At 49.8% G+C, this 16,717-nt stretch overlaps 7 protein-coding genes across 7 annotated transcripts; 4 read left to right on the top strand and 3 right to left on the bottom strand.

Moving 5' to 3' along the window:
• Positions 1–84: 84 nt before the first annotated feature.
• On the top strand, positions 85–2,319 carry M438DRAFT_261209 (DEAD-domain-containing protein; the record flags this gene model as incomplete). The annotated part of the gene is made up of 1 exon (XM_029899779.1): positions 85–2,319. A coding segment is annotated over one exon (2,235 nt), but the record flags the coding sequence as incomplete, so codon positions are not given.
• A 203-nt stretch (positions 2,320–2,522) lies between these two features.
• Positions 2,523–3,243, top strand: M438DRAFT_104076 (uncharacterized protein). Its single transcript, XM_029898659.1, has one exon. It carries the CDS (start codon positions 2,654–2,656, stop codon positions 3,059–3,061), a length of 408 nt encoding a protein of 135 aa, XP_029757079.1. The 5' UTR covers positions 2,523–2,653; the 3' UTR covers positions 3,062–3,243.
• Positions 3,244–3,884: 641 nt separating this feature from the next.
• Positions 3,885–6,389, top strand: M438DRAFT_104073 (uncharacterized protein). The gene is made up of 2 exons (XM_029898658.1): positions 3,885–6,196; positions 6,258–6,389. The coding sequence occupies exons 1-2, from the start codon at positions 4,156–4,158 to the stop codon at positions 6,356–6,358; spliced, it is 2,142 nt and encodes a 713-aa protein (XP_029757080.1). The 5' UTR covers positions 3,885–4,155; the 3' UTR covers positions 6,359–6,389.
• Positions 6,390–9,067: 2,678 nt separating this feature from the next.
• Positions 9,068–10,812, bottom strand: M438DRAFT_368347 (glycerophosphoryl diester phosphodiesterase). The gene is made up of 5 exons (XM_029908038.1): positions 10,278–10,812; positions 10,203–10,220; positions 10,079–10,150; positions 9,902–10,025; positions 9,068–9,847 (listed from the first exon to the last, which is right to left on the bottom strand). The coding sequence occupies exons 1-5, from the start codon at positions 10,428–10,430 to the stop codon at positions 9,141–9,143; spliced, it is 1,074 nt and encodes a 357-aa protein (XP_029757081.1). The 5' UTR covers positions 10,431–10,812; the 3' UTR covers positions 9,068–9,140.
• Positions 10,813–11,043: 231 nt separating this feature from the next.
• Positions 11,044–13,284, bottom strand: M438DRAFT_399617 (DNase I-like protein). Its single transcript, XM_029909427.1, has 4 exons — positions 12,446–13,284; positions 12,025–12,396; positions 11,527–11,972; positions 11,044–11,476 (listed from the first exon to the last, which is right to left on the bottom strand). The coding sequence occupies exons 1-4, from the start codon at positions 13,125–13,127 to the stop codon at positions 11,144–11,146; spliced, it is 1,833 nt and encodes a 610-aa protein (XP_029757082.1). The 5' UTR covers positions 13,128–13,284; the 3' UTR covers positions 11,044–11,143.
• A 575-nt stretch (positions 13,285–13,859) lies between these two features.
• Positions 13,860–14,760, bottom strand: M438DRAFT_385294 (uncharacterized protein). Its single transcript, XM_029908968.1, has one exon. It carries the CDS (start codon positions 14,514–14,516, stop codon positions 14,061–14,063), a length of 456 nt encoding a protein of 151 aa, XP_029757083.1. The 5' UTR covers positions 14,517–14,760; the 3' UTR covers positions 13,860–14,060.
• A 451-nt stretch (positions 14,761–15,211) lies between these two features.
• M438DRAFT_280867 (type II DNA topoisomerase) lies at positions 15,212–16,705 on the top strand (the record flags this gene model as incomplete). Its single annotated transcript, XM_029901194.1, has 1 exon — positions 15,212–16,705. A coding segment is annotated over one exon (1,494 nt), but the record flags the coding sequence as incomplete, so codon positions are not given.
• Between the last annotated feature and the right edge of the window lie 12 nt (positions 16,706–16,717).

A 16,717-nucleotide genomic window follows, 5' to 3' on the forward strand; every position in this document is an offset into this window, starting at 1 on the left:
GCCCATGATTTTTTCTGAGCGTTCCGCCATCAACTTTTTGTGAACGACCGATATTTGCGCCCAATACCCAAAATACCCGCGACAATGGCACCTCTCGATGACGACTTCGTATTCACCATTTCCGACAACGAAGATGGCTTCGCCGACGAATTAGAAGAAACCGAACCGGCACCTACATCAAACAACAAGCGCAAGCGCGATTCAGACATCGCCCCTTCCAAAAAGGACAAGAAGAATAAGAAACAAAAGAAGAAGGCGCAACCGGAGCCCGAATCAGATGAGGAAGCAGCTATCGATGAGGACCTGGATCCGGAGTTCGAATTCCAGCTGGGCGATGGCACGACGGCGAATATGGAAGATTTCGATGGTTGGACTGCACACAATGCGCAAAAGAATGCTGGCAAGCGTTTAGTCGACATTGATGACATTATCGCCAAGAGGAGGCAGGAGCAAAAGACAGAGGATGGAGCAGAGGGAGGAGAGGAAGAGGACGAATTCGCTGGTCTGAGTGACGGCGAGGACGAGACATTAGCTGAGGACGCCTTCGGTATGGGTGCTGCTCCCGGAGTCGAGATCAACTCTGAAGACGAGGAGGATGACGAGGACGAAGAGAAGGGAAGCGACGACGAGAGCAATAGCGAGGCCGGTGAGGACTCTGATGACGAGTCCATTGCTGAGCATGTTCCTCACCCCGACGATGAACCATCAGACGACTCAGACGCTGAAGAGAAAGAAGATGCAGAAGAGGAGGAGAAGCGCGCCGCCTTCTTCGCTCCCGAGTCAAATATGGAGGGCGAGAAGGGTCCTGGAGCAAAGCCGGTAGGCTCGTTCCAGGAGCTTAGTCTGTCGCGTCCCATCATCAAGGGCTTGTCATCTGTCGGTTTTACCGCTCCTACACCTATCCAACACAAGGCTATTCCTGTTGCTCTGCTCGGCAAGGACGTTGTCGGAGGTGCCGTTACTGGTTCCGGTAAAACTGCCGCCTTCATCATCCCTATCCTCGAGCGTCTGCTATACCGCCCGAAAAAGGTTGCCACCACCCGTGTCGCCATTCTCATGCCCACTCGTGAACTGGCTCTCCAATGTTACAACGTTGCAGTCAAGCTAGCCAGTTTCACAGACATTACATTCGGTCAGGCTATTGGTGGTATGAGCTCTCGCGAGCAGGAGGCTGCCCTCAAGCAACGTCCTGATGTCGTTATCGCTACTCCTGGTCGTTTCATTGATTTCATGCGCAACTCGTCAGCCTTCCAGGTCGACACTATCGAGATTCTGGTTCTCGATGAAGCCGACAGAATGCTGGAAGACGGTTTCGCAGATGAGTTGAACGAGATCTTGACAACTATCCCCAAGTCAAGACAAACCATGCTTTTCTCCGCTACCATGACCTCAAGCATCGACAACCTGATTCGTGTTGGTCTTAATCGCCCCGTCCGTCTCATGGTCGACTCAAAGCGCCAGACTGTCGCAGGTTTGACGCAAGAGTTCGTCCGTCTGCGTCCCGGCAGAGAAGACAAGCGTATTGGTTATCTCCTCCACCTCGTCCATGAATCCTTCAGCACAAAGACTATCATCTTCTTCCGTCAAAAGAAGGAAGCCCATCGCGTCCGTGTTATCTTCGGTCTCCTTGGTCTCAAGGCCGCAGAACTCCACGGAAACATGTCGCAAGAACAACGTATCAACGCCATCGAGGCTTTCAGATCTGGTACCGCACATTTCCTTCTCGCTACCGATGTCGCTTCTCGTGGTCTGGATATCAAGAACGTCGACGCTGTCATCAATTACGAGGCACCGCAAACCCAGGAGATTTACCTCCACAGAGTCGGTCGTACGGCTCGTGCTGGTAGACAAGGTAAAGCCTGCACACTAGCCGCCGAACCCGACCGCAAAGTCGTCAAAGCCGCCGTCAAGACTGCCAGAGGCCAAGGCGCCATCATCAAATCTCGCATCATCGACCCCAAAATCGCAGACGACTGGTCACGAAAGGTCGACTTGCTCGCAGTCGAGATCGAAGATGTACTCAAGGAGGAGAAGGAAGAAAAGGTCCTCGCAACAACAGAAATGCAAATGCGCAGGACGGAAAACATCATGACGCACGAAGACGAGATCCTCAGCAGACCCAAGAAAACATGGTTCGAATCTGAAAAGGACAAGCGCGCAGCGAAGATCAGAGGAAAGGAAGAACTCAATGGTGTCATGACTGCCGGTGCCAAACTCAAGGGCGACCGCAAGAAGCTATCGAACAAGCAGAAGAAGAAGTTGGAAGACAAGGACGAGAGAATGGAAGGTGGTGGTTGGAAGAAGGGTAAGGCTGAGAGGCAGGGCAAGGGTGTCCTCGACGCAGACAAGAAGAAAGGCGGTAAGAAGGGAGGTAAACCTGGTGGTAAACCTGTTGGAGGCAAGGGCCCGAGGAAGAGTATGTAAGGTTGAAATTGGGGTGTAGAGATATCCATGGTTTTATCAAGTTCATTTGTTCCATCTCCTATCGATTTGGATCTGTGAATTGCGTTGTGCATTGCGTCAGGTATGCGTTTCGGTCAGGAAATATTCCCTGCGTGCTGGAAGGGACGCTTGAAGTCATGGCGTCCGAATCCTACGGTGTTTACTCCGCAGGTACATCACGAATAGACCTTCGTCAACCTCAAGCCACCCCATGCGCCAGTACCCAAGTCTTTATTCTTCACCTCGTTTTCTTCTTGCTCTCTGGTTCAATGTTGTGGTTTCCATTCACCTGGCTCGTTCTCGAGTCTGGACGACACAGCACAACCCGGGAGAATCCTCATCCGGTTACCGTGCAGAGCTGGCCACTGGCCAGATGGAAAAAAAGCGGTGTCTCGAAACACGGCAAAAATCCAAGCAAAAGTCTTCTCCATTCCCCTTTTTCTCCATGTCTCGCGTCTTTAAGGTCTGCGCAGACGACCCTTCAACCCGACTGTACGGCTTAGCTTTGAACATGTCAGCTGAGAACGGCTCATCTCATAACGGCTTCAGCCTTCGCTTCTCCTCGAGATGGCACAAAACTCTCAAACCTCGCGTGTTTTTCGCGAGATCAAGACTTTAAATCAACATTCCCGTATCGAGATCTTGGAATTCTAGAAGAAAGCCACCCGCGAACTAGGACGGGGATGACCGTAGCACGGGGATGACCGGGATGAGCTAGCACGTGTAGCGGACTACTGCTCCTGTTAGATCTCTTGGCAGAATTTAGGAGTACGAGATGTCTTTGTCACCCGATCTTTCGCGCTATGGCCGAGACCTTTAACAACTACGCTTTCAAATCAGTCCAGCTGTGAATCACGGACTATGGTCAAAGCAGTGGCTACCTGACCATATGACCACGACTGAGACCCTTTGTTCGGTTCCTGCAAGGGACGAAGAACTCTTGGTAGTTTGACATGGAGCGCTAGCGCAGGAACCGGAAAATATCAGACTACTGTATTCAGCTGGATTTCTGAAAGTGGTGAAGGGTCTTGGACCCGAAAGAGAGAATGGCTGCAGCTGCTAGCGGTTCGCGAACCCGTGAAGAAGAACTTTATTTCTCCCCACGGAGACGACTCCAGAAAGATGTTCACCCCCACGTCTACTGCTGCACTGATTCTAAACCTCGAATCACGAGATGTTGGTGCTACAAGACAGGCCATGACTTGATTGCTTTGCAACAGACGTAGCAACAATATCTTTTGAAAGACACATTGCTCACAATCAACCATGGACACTGGACACTGGAAGAAGACCAGACGACTTCCAAGCACTTGGAACTTCAGGGCTTCGGGCAGTCCGCAACCTCTTTCTGCATCCAGAGTCCGTGCGAAGAGCTTTCCAACCTCCTTCTCTCTTCAGCTCCTTCCAAGATGCCAGACCACTTCAGCTCAGCCATCAACATGGCTTGAAGCATAACCCTGAGTTATACCGCAGATGAGTAAGAGCATTTTTCGTGTTAGACAGCCGCCCATGGTGAAAACTCAGGCCGTGTTACGTTTTCAGTGCGGAAGCCACAAGATCGAGGACTGCTCATGAGCGTATATAAGGATAGCAGCATTCCTGCTCCTAGATGCCTTCACACAGCAGAGCAATCACCTCCTTCCTCAATCCTCTCTTGTCGACATCCCGATCATCTTCTTTCGACAGATCAACGGTGCTATCAAACACTTCAAGATGCTCAACAAAGCTCTTGCCTTCTCTGCTTTGGCAGCACTGGCTGCCGCAGCTCCTCGTCCGCAGTTGATCAACTTGGACGAGATTCCGGATTACACCCCCACAGTGACCATGGTGCCTGGTCTCACTGCCCAGGTCGTTACCTACGATCCTACTGCCGCCATCAGCGCTGCTGCCGCCGATGTCACCGACAGCCCTCTTCTCCAGGAGAAACGCGATCTTCTGCAAGCTCGCGCTGCATGCGCTGCTCAACCGACCATGGCCAATGTCTACAACATCGATGTATCCAGCGCTTCTGCTTTTCGTGCCGATACGATCGCAGCGGGCAAAGCCAACAATGCAGTCACCCCTAGCGGGTACGCATTGAACTTCCAGAACTCCGGTAAGGCTTCCAGCGCCTACGGTTATCTGGGCTACCAGACGGTCTCCTCTTATGACCCCTCGATCTGTGCAAACAAGTGTAACTCCATCACTGGTTGTCTGGCTTTCAACATCTACTTTGAAAGAGACCCTACTGTCGAACCTGGTACCGGATGCACCAACCCCTCGGCTTTTGCCAACATCAAATGCTCTTACTGGGGTGGCAACCTTGACACCACCACTCTCACCAATGGTGGCCAGATGAGAAGCTCCTTCGAGGTCGCCATCGCTGGCAGCAACGGATACACAACAACCAAGTACCAGGTCATCTCGGGCTACACTACCCCCAAGTTCCTCAACACTGCCGTCATGAACGCTCCTACCGACTGCAATGGCGCTGATACCTATATGGGTTACAAGCTTTTCAACGAAGCCGTGTTCGATGCTCGTCTCTGCTCTGCCGCTTGTGATGCCCAGAGTGCTTACAACATTGCCAACCCTCCCTCTGATGGCTCTAAGCCCAAGTTGTGCAAGTTCTTCAACACTTACATCTTGAACAAGAATGGTGTCGGCCAAGGACAGTACTGCAGCATGTACACCGAGCAATGGAGCTCGACTTATGCCACAAATACCGGCCAAAATCGCGGATCCGACAAGTACACCATGTCTTTCAGTTTTATGTACGGCAACACTACAGATGATGGTACCCCGGCCTGTGCATCAACCGATAGCGCTTTCTGTTCTGCTTACATCAACTACATCCCTCCGGTCTCGACTATTGTTTCCTCGTTCACTCCTGCCCCCACTACAGTCACCAGCACCCAAGTCAACGTAGTGACCAGCACCATCTATACCGCCACAATCACTGCGGCCGCCGGTCATGCAGCCCGTGTTAGACGTGATGGTAACGGCACCGAGACTGGCTTAGACTACAGCATCTCCATCATCGAGTCCATCGACCCCTCTTACACGAACAAGCCCGTTGATAGCCCTCAGACCGCCTCTTCTACCGGCCTCGCTCGCCGTGCCCTTGCCACTCCTGCCAAGTTCGCCAACTGGCCAGCTTCGCGTATCAGCGCTTCTTGCTCAATTATCGCAACTGGACGTGCCACGACTACTGTCGTTAGCACCGCCTCAGCCCCTCAGACGACCGTCGCCGTGACTTCCGCTTCAACCACCACAGTTTACGGTACTTTGACCGTCCCTGGTGTCCAGCTCGCCTCTCCTACAGCCATCATCGGAAGTCTCTCTGGCTCGCCTGGCAGTTACGATGATTTGTACTATCACCTGGACCTTCCTTTCCCCATCGGTGCCTTTGGCAAGACTTCCAGTTCGATCTGGCTCGAGATCAACGGTTGTGTCTCCCTGAACACTGGATTCGGCGACTTCGTTAACGAACGTCTTCCTTCCACAAACATGGCCGATACCACTCTTCTAGGTTACTGGGATGACCTGTACATCTACCAAGGCACCCAGCAGGGCATCTACTACGACATCACCGGTGAAGTCGGCTCAAGAGTATTGCAATTCGAGTTCTACACCAGCGCCTTCCAGCGCCGGACCGAGTACTTCCACTTCATCATGACCTTTTACGAGAACCAGGTCGGCCTTGTGAAGTACAAGTACTTTGACATTTCATACAATGGCCTCAGCGCAACCGTCGGCGCTCAGAGTCGAAGCGGTATGTATCCCTGCCCCTATGGCTGTTGTGATTGATGACCTTGAAACTGACATATTTACAGCTGGCAAATTCCTGCAGTATTCTTTCAACCAGGCTGTCATCAACCCTGGTTTGGAAATCACTATCGATACCAATGCTGGTACTATGACCCACACCGGTTAGATTTAGATTGTTGCTTATCGCATTGGTGGTGGCGTTTTTTCTTCAATTCAAAAGTCATTTCATTTCATCCTTCTTCTCTCTGTGCTCGCATGCAAGCTTCTCTGGGGCCTTGCCAAAAGTGACGCGACTTTATCTCATTCCGGCCTCGGATCCACCTTTCCCTATCCGGGATTCGAACTTCGCGTTGATACCAATCAAGATGCAGTCCAACTACATTCGGTGATTATGTTAACCTCTCATCGCCTCAAATCTCGTTACCTCCACAAAGCTATCGCGAGACTAAAGCGCAATAGTGTGAATCTCTCTTCCCAAGCCAGCTCTCGACCGCGACTTTGCTGATCCGTATCATCCTGCAACTACCTCGTCGTCTCAACCTCGTCACTCCGCCTTTGTCATGGGTCTGGATTTTATGACGTCTTGCTTGGGTTCTTCCACGCAACTCTTAGCGACGCTAGGTTCCATGATACGTAGAGTCTCCTCCCATGGCACGAGGTTATTCTGCGATCTTCCAGCCGCGATATCGAGCGCGACTGCATCTGCCTCGAAGTAGAAACCGCGCCCGGGTTTCTCGAAGTCGAATTTCTGCGCGGCATCTGATGTACCATTTCCTCCGGCCTTTGAACGTACTACAAATAACTCTGGTGCAGACGTACTGGGACAAGATATCACCATGTAACCCTACCAGATTCAAAGCCAATGACAGTCTAGAGCGCTACTTGTGCTAATCGTGTCTAAACTCTAGATGATACGTGTAGCTAAGGCTTTAGTCCGACGAACTCCATAGTATGGTCTAATCCCGCTTCTCTGATACACTCGAACGTATCAACCGACCATTCTCATATCTAGCATTGCATTTACCAGATATTAGCCCATTCTCCTACCTCATCGGTCCACAGGGGGAAAGATGTCTAATAGCTAGAGGAACGCAGTTCGTAACACCGCCCTAGGACTCTAATTTTGGCAGAAAGAGGCGCTAGTTCTTGGAAAGGCGGGAGAGATCTTAGGAACAATATTATAAGATATTAATAAAGGCCATGCCTCCCTACAAAATTAGCTCTCTCTTAAGAAAGAAGATTTGTGTTGTAGAAAGAAACTTGTACTCTCTGCGGATGACTATCATTTCTGAATACTATCATGCATTACTGCAAATATTTTCTAGTAGCTAACTTTAAGAAAGAGAGATTAATATCTTAGTATGCAAGGTTACATAGGAAAAGGAAAAACCACTCTCTAACGATGACTGCCATTTCTAAATATCACTATGCATTACTGTAGGCATTTACTAGTAGCTAGTCTTAAAAAAGAGAGATGACTTAGGTCATAAAACGTAGAAAAGCACTCTCTGTACTCTCTACGGAGAATTATCGGTTTCTACATATCACTGTGCCTTACTGCAAACATTTTTTGATGGGTAATTTTAGCAAGGGAAACCAAGCATAGTATGCAAGGAGTCAAAAATTGTTATGCTATGCAAGGGATAGCATAGAACGACTGCTACTTTCTATAAAACCTTCAATTTTCACAAGTGGACAGATTCATCAGGAAAGATACAAGGGCAAGAAGATTCTTCATACATTTTGCTATAGATGTAGACTTTGATTAAGAGATATTCATTCACCTAGCTAAAAGAGTTAGGGGCGTCGCGTACGTCGCGAACGAGGTCCCGGATGTATCTCCTTCTTTACTCCTCTCGTGGACCCGTTCTAACATAGTTAGATTTCCTATTTTATCCATTAGAAGTAGAGAGGTGCGCGAGAAAGGAGAGGGAGAGTTCGGTATCGTCGACCCGAGGCGCGACGTCGAGTGTCTCGACGATCATTACTATTGGCAAAGGAATATTTCGACATAAATGGGTAGAGCGACAGAGCGATTACGACTATGCCGTACCAGTGACCAGTGTTGTTGTCCTCGATCAGAACGATAATCATTACAATCTGTGCAAAGAAGGTGCTTTTATACCTGTTTGAATGGGGCCGATATTTTGAGGAATGTGTACTTTCCTCGAGAGGGTTAGTCTGATCTGCTGACAGGTATGGGAATATCTGGCAGTGCTTGGTGATTTGATATGTATGTGCGTCGCATGAAGAGAAAAATAGTCCTGCGCAAGAAGTTCCGTGAGAATTATATAGTCAGACCTCGACCTTTTATAGACATCAGGTCATGAGTTCCCGTCTTCTACAAATATGATCTGCAAGGGATGTTTCTCTACTTGAAATCCCTCCATTGGGCACTGGTGGCCATGATGCACGAGTGTGTCACCGGTCAGGCTTGAATTCAGCTTCCTTCTCGAGTTGGATAGAACTTCTGGTCAAGGCAAGACACGGGACGAAGGGAGGACGGCAGGTCGGTGGTACCAAAGAAACCACACAGATCCCTACTCACCTGAAGATAGATATGGATGGTAGAGATTACAACAGGGAGCATCCTGAGACACACTTACCTGATCATCTCCTTTATGTCATCGCTTGCTATGCTGTCGGTGAGATGCTCCAACTCTATGGAGTGGTTTTTCCACCAATAGAGCTGATGTTTGGTTCAGGCTCTCAGGGAGGCATGGCTGGCATGAGGGTCACAGACCTGATGCTTTACTTTTCCCGTGGCTTGGACCTACCATGCAGTCTAATGTCTGGAGTAACACTGCTGAGAGTCGTGTCAGGTGGTGGTGGCGACGGCGGAATCGGGCGGCGATGACGCGATAACATGTATGGCTGCTGATAGAGAAACGTTCTTTGAAGTGGCTGAAAACAACATTTTTAACAATCATAACACCTTCAAAACATCCTCATGCAGATGCATTGACCAAACACTCCGGCTTACTCGGGTTTCTAGCCCTTCCGACACTCAATCCTCTTTGTCTGCCGACATACATCACTCTCTCAGGATAGTTGCTAATAATGGCATCCACGCCATCACCAAGCAATTTGCTGATCGTGACCTCAGCATCCACAGTCCAAGGAATAACCTGCATACCCAAGCCATGTGCTCTGTCCACAACATCCTTTGTCGTAAAAGGGACGTAATCAGGTGTGTTCACTGTAGCGTCACTGGCATTGCCAGTGCCATGGTTAGGAGAAAGGATAGATGCGCCAATTGAGTGGGCAGCTGCTACCCAGTCGCCAGAGAAGGTGTCGAGGTCAACGCCCCCGAGCCATGGGTAGACGCTGTTCTCGAGCCAGGGGTAGGTCATGTTGGTCTCATCGGGCACAACTGTTGTTTCGTCTAGAAGAGCCACGATAGTGACTTCGGGATAAGCGGCATGGATGCCGACGAGAGTGCGCCAGTCGAAAGATTGAATCGATGTACGGGACTCGAAACCGTGCTTCTGAAGGATAGGGATCAAGTCCGTGATGTAGGTGTCCACGGATAGGGTTTCGTTCGGTGCCGTGGGCGAGAGTTTGGTTTCGAGATTAATCGTAACACCTTCGTCGCCGTAACATTTTACTAGCTCAAGAACTTCTTCTAGAGTTGCAATGGTGGTTCCAGGGTGTACTATATCAGGCTCATAAGTATGGCAATTCCATGTATTGGCTCGAAGAAACTCACGTTCTTGTTGAGGCTGAGCTGCAAGCTGAAGCGAACAATCCAGAGTCTTGACTTGTGCCAGAGTCAAGTTTGCAATGTATTGGTTGACGTATTCTCCAGTGCACTTGGTGGGGTAGATCCAATGCTATTCAAATGATGGTCAGAAAGACCCCAGAGAACAATTTGTGAATCACTCACGTCGTGCCAAATGACAGGAACACCATCACTGGTGAAGACAGTATCCATCTCGAGCACATCAACTCCGACTTCCTGTCTGCTTGTTAGTCGCTTACCTACACTCGTCCACAGCTGAGCGTCATACCAAAGCATGAGCAAATGCCTGTAACGAAACATTGGTCAGTCTATGATCCTTATCTGAGAACACCGCATTCCATACCCAAAGTGATTCTTCAGTCCTCATACTCAGACCACCACGGTGACCTTGAACCTCAACACGACCACTCTTATCCAGATAAGGAATAGTGAACGGCATAGCAGCCACAACATTCAAAGCCGCAAGACCGGCGACCAGACCAATAGTAGATGCCATGTTGGTAGAGCAAAGAATTGGACAGTAAGCAACAACAACAGACTAGGACAGGCACGAGCAAGACAAGATTGAACACAATCATCCTCACAGCGATAGGGCACAATACTTATACCTCAGTCGTCTTGGCTATTGATTGTAGATCCCGGCCACGCTCATGCCCTGCTCCCGCACGTGGAGGAATTGATTTGCATGGTGAAGATGTGAGTTTACTTGGCGAAGCAAGCCATGCAGCGGAGTGTCGTATTGATCCATCCTATACCGATAAAGACGCCGACTTTATCGCTCGCTCGATCTTTGCTCGATCGGTCGAGGTGAAACGAGAACAGGCATTGCTCTTTCTTTACCGAGTGTTTTGGCCGTAAGCCGAGACCGAAGAAGAATCCATGATAGCAGTGTTGATTGTTGTAAATAGAGCAGGAGAAAACGGGTGTTATTGATGACGCGTGGGCTTGACTTGACGGAGTTCGCCAAGGAGAGATCTACAAGGTCAAGTGCATTGCCAAGAGACCTTCCTGCATGTTGACCGACTCCTTCCGCAAAACATTGCAAGGAACACCGCTGACGAAGAATCTAAAAAGGAAGGAAGATTGTATGGACTAGAGAAAGATCCGGACTTCCGAAAAATGCACTTTTGCTTTTGATTCTATCTTAAACATATGCTTCTGACAGGATCCTCAGATAGGTTCTCGACGCCTCATTCATTCGAATGACCTCTACTTCTTGCAAACATTCAGCTTAGCAACCGAAGGATCATGGTCAGAGATCTGCTCAGCCAGGGTGACCCAAGTGTTGATGTGGACATGCTCGTACTGGGCCTTTGGCTTCAAAGCCTGGCTGATGTACATGTGGTCAAGCTCCTGACTGTTCATGTCAAACAGGTAAGTGTATCGCTCGAGCTGAGGAATGTTGGCGGCCTCATCCATATCACGCAAGTTCGAGATGGCCAAGAAATTCTCGAGAGGCTCGACGAAAGCAAATTCGTTGAAGTCACCAGCAGCGATGATGTTAGCATTCTTGTCTTCAGCAAGGATGTCGGCGACGAAGTTCTGGTTCTCATTAGTTCTTTCTTCCTGTCGTATCATGATACGAGACTTACGGCAGTGAGCTCCATCTGCTCCTGACGATCCTCAACACCTCCATTGACAGGAGGCCGAGCATCGCCTTCAATTGAAGAAGAGCCACCCTTACTACCAAAGTGGACGTTGATGGTGAAGAATGAGTTCTTGCCATCAAGTGTCTCAAATTCAGCGACGAGTGGCTTGCGGCTAGCAGTCCAAGCTGGGTTCTGAGGATCGATACGGCCAGGATTGTACTTGAGCTCAGGACCAGGAAGGACTTCGTTGGCTTCCGTGCTTGCGCCAAAGTTTGGCTTGCGCAATTGAAGGATGTCGGGGTTGTAAAGATAGGCTTGGCGAATGTTACCACCCGGCGCACCGCCGTCTTTGTCATCGACAGGATCGATCTCGACAAACTCGTACTCAGGACCGCCGATACTACTGATTGCAGAGGTCAAAGTGGTAAGAGTCAGGTTTGCGGTCACGACTACGAAGATATTAGCAACCAATGGTCAGCGTATTGTGGCAAGTCTACTAACCAGCGTCGTTGGTTTCTCCATTGTTGTCCTGGATCTCCTGGACAAAGATCAAGTTGGGGCTGCGAAGGTAGTTGACGATATGGTCGGAAATATTAACCAGGTGAGCAGAGCCAGCCCAAAGGTTCTCGACATTGTAAGAGCCGACGGTCAGACCGCTGCAGTCTCCGCTGGAGATAAGAGTAGTAGGTGGGGGAAGTCTAGGCTCAATGGCCTTGACAACGTTCAGTGCTGTTAAAGGCAAGATGGTGTAGTAACCAAATGAGTAGCTGACAATACCAGTGATGTCGCCGAGGGTGTCACCGACTCTGGTGATAGCAGGGTTCTTCGACCCGTCCAGCGGTGATCCGATGATGATTGCCTCGGGGTTTGCATCTGCTGGTTGTTAGCCACTTCCAATATTTCTCCATATTTCCTGACTTACCTTTGTCAACGGTTGTCAAACCACCGCGGCTGTTAAGACCAGTGACCTTCCAGTCGCCAACAACCCAGGTGTCGCCGTAGTTGTTAGGCTTAGTCAATGCATGAGCGCTCTTGACAGTAACAAGCTCTCCACTGAGACTCTCCCAGAAGTCCATACCATAGTTGCGGGGGACCAAGGTGGGGTTGGAGACAGAGATCAAGCTGACATTGTTAGGAACACCGAACACATCTCCGTTGTCTAGAGCAGAGAAAGCCTTGTTGGGCGGGCTCAAAGTGTCCTTGCCAATGACCCGAGGTGTGGCAGCACTGCCAGAAGAGATCTTCTGGACCAGTTTTGGGTTGATGATCTCGGTCAGGTAGACGTATGCCTTGCTCGATCTGTACTCGGTAACTGTTCCGTTCAATTGGATGACATCTCCGACAGTCAAATTCTTGCCAAAGTTGCGGTCGAAAACGTAGACGGACTCAGATGTTCTCTCGTCGCTGTCGGGAGCGGTAGACCTGATCCAGATACCGCTTGGGCCTTTGGCAGTGACCAGACCATTGACGTTCGTCACATTCTTTCCATTATATGGCGAAAGATACTTATTGCCGTTGATCTGGGCGATGGTCTCGGCGGAGACAACTTGTCCGGCTAGGGCAGCAGCAGCCAGGAACTGTAGATAGGTACTACCAGTTTTCATGATGAAGGAAAGATGAAAGGGAGAGTTGGATGTCACGAAGCATGTTGCTCGCGTGTGTCTCTGTGATATACAACCTACGGCCTTCGTCTTGGGAGCTCCTGCCCTGACGGCGAACTCCTATTATCGCGGCTGATGAACGCAAGATGATATGCATCTTTAACACGTTGTCAGGTACGATACAAATTGATTGGAGGATTCGAAGGCAAGTTCAAAGTGCTAGAAGAACGGCGGTAGATCATTCAGCCACAGCGGACCTTGGCAAGCCTTGGCAAGCATTATCGATAGCCTCTTATCTCGACATCGTGTCGGGCATCGCCTCTAGTGATTGGTTATCTCTGCTGTGTCAAGATAGTCTTGTAAGCTGCGCCAAGTTCATGCCGTATGCTTGTCTAATTGCTCCGCGAGTCTGGGCCGAGTGTGGAGATACAACGGAAGAGGTCTTTGCCTATTTAAGCCGGACACCGAGGCATCAAACTAAGCGATCTGAACTCTCACTTTGTGATAGCATCTGACTTGCACACGGGACTCGCCTTCACGAGAAAGATGGCGAGCGAGATCTCACCTTCTGTCTTGGTCTGGTGCGATCAGGACGCTCGGGTACAGCACCCGCATTCGAACCTGCACAAAACAGCTCCTGAACAGAACCCGAGATTGACAAGGGCAGCCACTCCGATTTCGACATGCCAATACTATGGCGTGGACAAACACTGTGACTATCTTCGAAGGAATGCCATTGATGTCAACGAATATCCAAGTTCGAAGATTGCAGCAAAGGACGTTTGGGGTGCTTATGGCGAGCGAGCAGGGTTGACAAGTGGAAGCCTGATAGATCATTTTAACTCAGCACATTACAGCGTAGCTAAGGATATGATAGGCCTACTTTCATCAAGCTGGAAACCGTTATGCCTATATTATACCTGACATAGGCTGCAGTTAGTCACAAGCAAGGACCTCGTTAAACGGCGTTGCATTGAGAGGGTGCTTATTGTGATCAGAATGCAGACGCAGCACCCCAACCCGCTCGAAATCCGACCTCGCCCTCGACCTAGACCTCCCTGCCTTCGACCGCGATGGTCTCTCAGTCTTCGACATCATCAAGTACTCCCTACCTCCAACGACGCCTTGAGCATCCACACTCCAGATGCCGTCAGTGACTAGCATTCTCCAGAAGCCAAGTACTTCTCGCAGAGTAGCGGGCGGTCGTGTACGCATCCAGGGGCACCAGGCATCACGATATGTGGATAGTTTGTCCCTACCTTTGCCATCGATGAACGTAACCGCGTCACTCCATCCATCCTCCAGGCACAAGTAGAGGCCGGCCCGTTGTTCAAGATGTGCTGATCCTCGACCGTAGAAGTTTTCCAGTCGAATGCGCTGAGCTAGACACATTGGTGTTGCTGGGAAAAAGTAGTGTGGGAGCCAGATCTCTAGAACGATGCGATTGATAGAATTTGTTGTCGGAGGGCTTGATGCCGATGCTTAGTATGCGTTCGCTGTCTAGAGGCTCCGCCACATGTGTCGCTTCGAACGACTTAGAGGTCCATAACGCGACGCCTGGGGCGACCTGCAAGTTCGACACTCTGGGTCGCCGAGCATTGATCAAGAAAGCAAAGGGAAACGGTTGGTCCAGCCAATTGAATTAGATTGTTTAGGAGAGATGTGTATTCGAGAGGGTCGAAAGACGACTTTTCTTGGTCAAAGGACATGAGAATTTCGAGGGCAACTACGGCAAGTACTTTGACCAGCATTTCCGTCGCCCACTTTGAATAATACAGTCGCTAAGCATCCACACCGACCTGCGATTCAATGCGTCCGGATGTTTTGGGTTGAATCGGATTGAGAGCTTGGCTGGCTTTGCGATAGCGAGCATGCCGTAGCGCGATGTGGTTGCCATCTTGGTGGGCTCTGCAAAGCTTCGCGAGGTAGTGGATGTAGATGTCGCGGAGGAGGAGCAAGACCGACGGGGCTGTTCCAGGCAGCAATGATCACCCCGAGATTTTACCGTGCCGATGTGACCCTGTTCCAGCCACTGCACTTCCATTTTCACAATCGATTGATAAGTTACCAGATACCTCACAGCAGTATCAGTCTCAGACCAATCATACATGTCTCACATCAGAAAGATCAGACATCCAGCTTCTGGTCCCGAGCTTGCACAAGCCATTCCCTCCATAATCGACGGCCTCATCCCTACTCAACGCAAAGTCCTCCACACTCTTCTCCAGCAAAAATCAAACAGGGAGATCAAAGTCATCGAACTTGCCTACAAAGTCTGCTCTCTTGATGTCCCAGATACAGACCCATCTGCAACTCAACAAACCATCATCAAGCTAGCACAAAACTTTGTCGGCGCAAATAACATCAATTACCTCGAGCCAGGGGGGAATTTTGGAAGTCGTAGAAATGGCGGGGAGGATGCTGCGGAGGGTAGGTTTGTGTATACAAAACTTTCTGCATTGACGCGTGTTATTATGGATGCTTGTGATGATGGGGGTTTGATCCATCGTGAGCGAAATGGTAAAAAAGCGGAGCCGGTGGTGTATTTGCCCGTCATACCCATGATCCTGGTCAATGGATGCGACACCCATGGAGATGGTTGGAATACTTTTATACCTCCTTATAATCGAAGAGAGATTGTTGATAATCTGCGACGAAGGATGAATGGCAATTCAAGGGCGGATATGCGGCCCATGGAACCGTGGTATCGCAACTGGACTGGTCGCTCGGAGAGGCTCGATGCGAACCACTTCATCCTTAGCGGAAACGCTCAGAAAACAGCAGAAGGTCTCCTCAAGATCACGGAATTGCCTCCTAAGCGATGGCCTCGGGACTTCAAGAAGGTCTTGAAGAGGCATATTTCCGAAGCCACCTCCGCGATCAAGAGCTACACACAAATTGCATCTCCCAACGGCATAAATTTTGAAATCACACTCAAAGACAAACAGATGGATGTCGCAACACAAAGAAGCCTCGAGGAAGAACTCGGTCTGCACCACATCATGACGACAGAAAATCTCATCGCCCTAGATGCAGATGGCCAAACCCAACAATGTCATACAGAACTCGATATGCTTGAAGAATTCTACCTCCTCAGATTCCAAGCCTATCAGACAAGAAAGCAGCATCTCCTCAAGACCATACAAAAAGAACTCACGCAATGGACCGATCAATTCCGCTTCGCCAATATGATACTTAACGGCGAGCTCGACATATCCCAAGAGGAAACGAGTCTTGCTGAACAATTGCACCAACGGGGATTTGCGTCCATCAAAGATCATAATGATGGCAACACGACGACGAAAAAGAGAAAGCGCAATGCTAGCGAAGTCGATATCGCATTAGCTGGTTATGGGTATCTCTTCAACATGGCCGTCTCATCCATGACGCGAAAAGCTCTGAATGAGCTTGAATCCCAAATCGCTAGTAAACGGGCCAGGATGGACAAGATACAAGAGACCACGATCCAAGAAATGTGGGAAGCGGATCTTCGAGATTTTCTTGTGGAGTGGGATACTCAGCTTCAAAAACCTCCTGTGCAGGAAGCTTGTGTGCGGTGCGGCGGTCAAGGGTGCCAATGAGAGACATCTGGC

Source organism: Aureobasidium pullulans (genome assembly GCF_000721785.1).
Source record: "Aureobasidium pullulans EXF-150 unplaced genomic scaffold scaffold_22, whole genome shotgun sequence".
NCBI lineage: Eukaryota > Fungi > Ascomycota > Dothideomycetes > Dothideales > Saccotheciaceae > Aureobasidium > Aureobasidium pullulans.

Excerpts from the sequence above, each read along its gene's own strand:
- M438DRAFT_104076 (XM_029898659.1), top strand. The coding sequence starts at position 2,654 with ATGCGCCAGTACCCAAGTCTTTATTCTTCACCTCGTTTTCTTCTTGCT.
- M438DRAFT_104073 (XM_029898658.1), top strand. The coding sequence starts at position 4,156 with ATGCTCAACAAAGCTCTTGCCTTCTCTGCTTTGGCAGCACTGGCTGCC. Across the intron at positions 6,197-6,257 it reads CGGCGCTCAGAGTCGAAGCG|CTGGCAAATTCCTGCAGTAT; the intron begins GTATGTATCCCT and ends ACATATTTACAG.
- M438DRAFT_368347 (XM_029908038.1), bottom strand. The coding sequence starts at position 10,430 with ATGGCATCTACTATTGGTCTGGTCGCCGGTCTTGCGGCTTTGAATGTT. Across the intron at positions 10,026-10,078 it reads TTCCTGTCATTTGGCACGAC|CATTGGATCTACCCCACCAA; the intron begins GTGAGTGATTCA and ends TCATTTGAATAG. Across the intron at positions 9,848-9,901 it reads AGCTCAGCCTCAACAAGAAC|TACACCCTGGAACCACCATT; the intron begins GTGAGTTTCTTC and ends AGCCTGATATAG.
- M438DRAFT_399617 (XM_029909427.1), bottom strand. The coding sequence starts at position 13,127 with ATGAAAACTGGTAGTACCTATCTACAGTTCCTGGCTGCTGCTGCCCTA. Across the intron at positions 12,397-12,445 it reads TTTGACAACCGTTGACAAAG|ATGCAAACCCCGAGGCAATC; the intron begins GTAAGTCAGGAA and ends AACAACCAGCAG. Across the intron at positions 11,477-11,526 it reads AGCAGATGGAGCTCACTGCC|AACTTCGTCGCCGACATCCT; the intron begins GTAAGTCTCGTA and ends AATGAGAACCAG.
- M438DRAFT_385294 (XM_029908968.1), bottom strand. The coding sequence starts at position 14,516 with ATGTGTCTAGCTCAGCGCATTCGACTGGAAAACTTCTACGGTCGAGGA.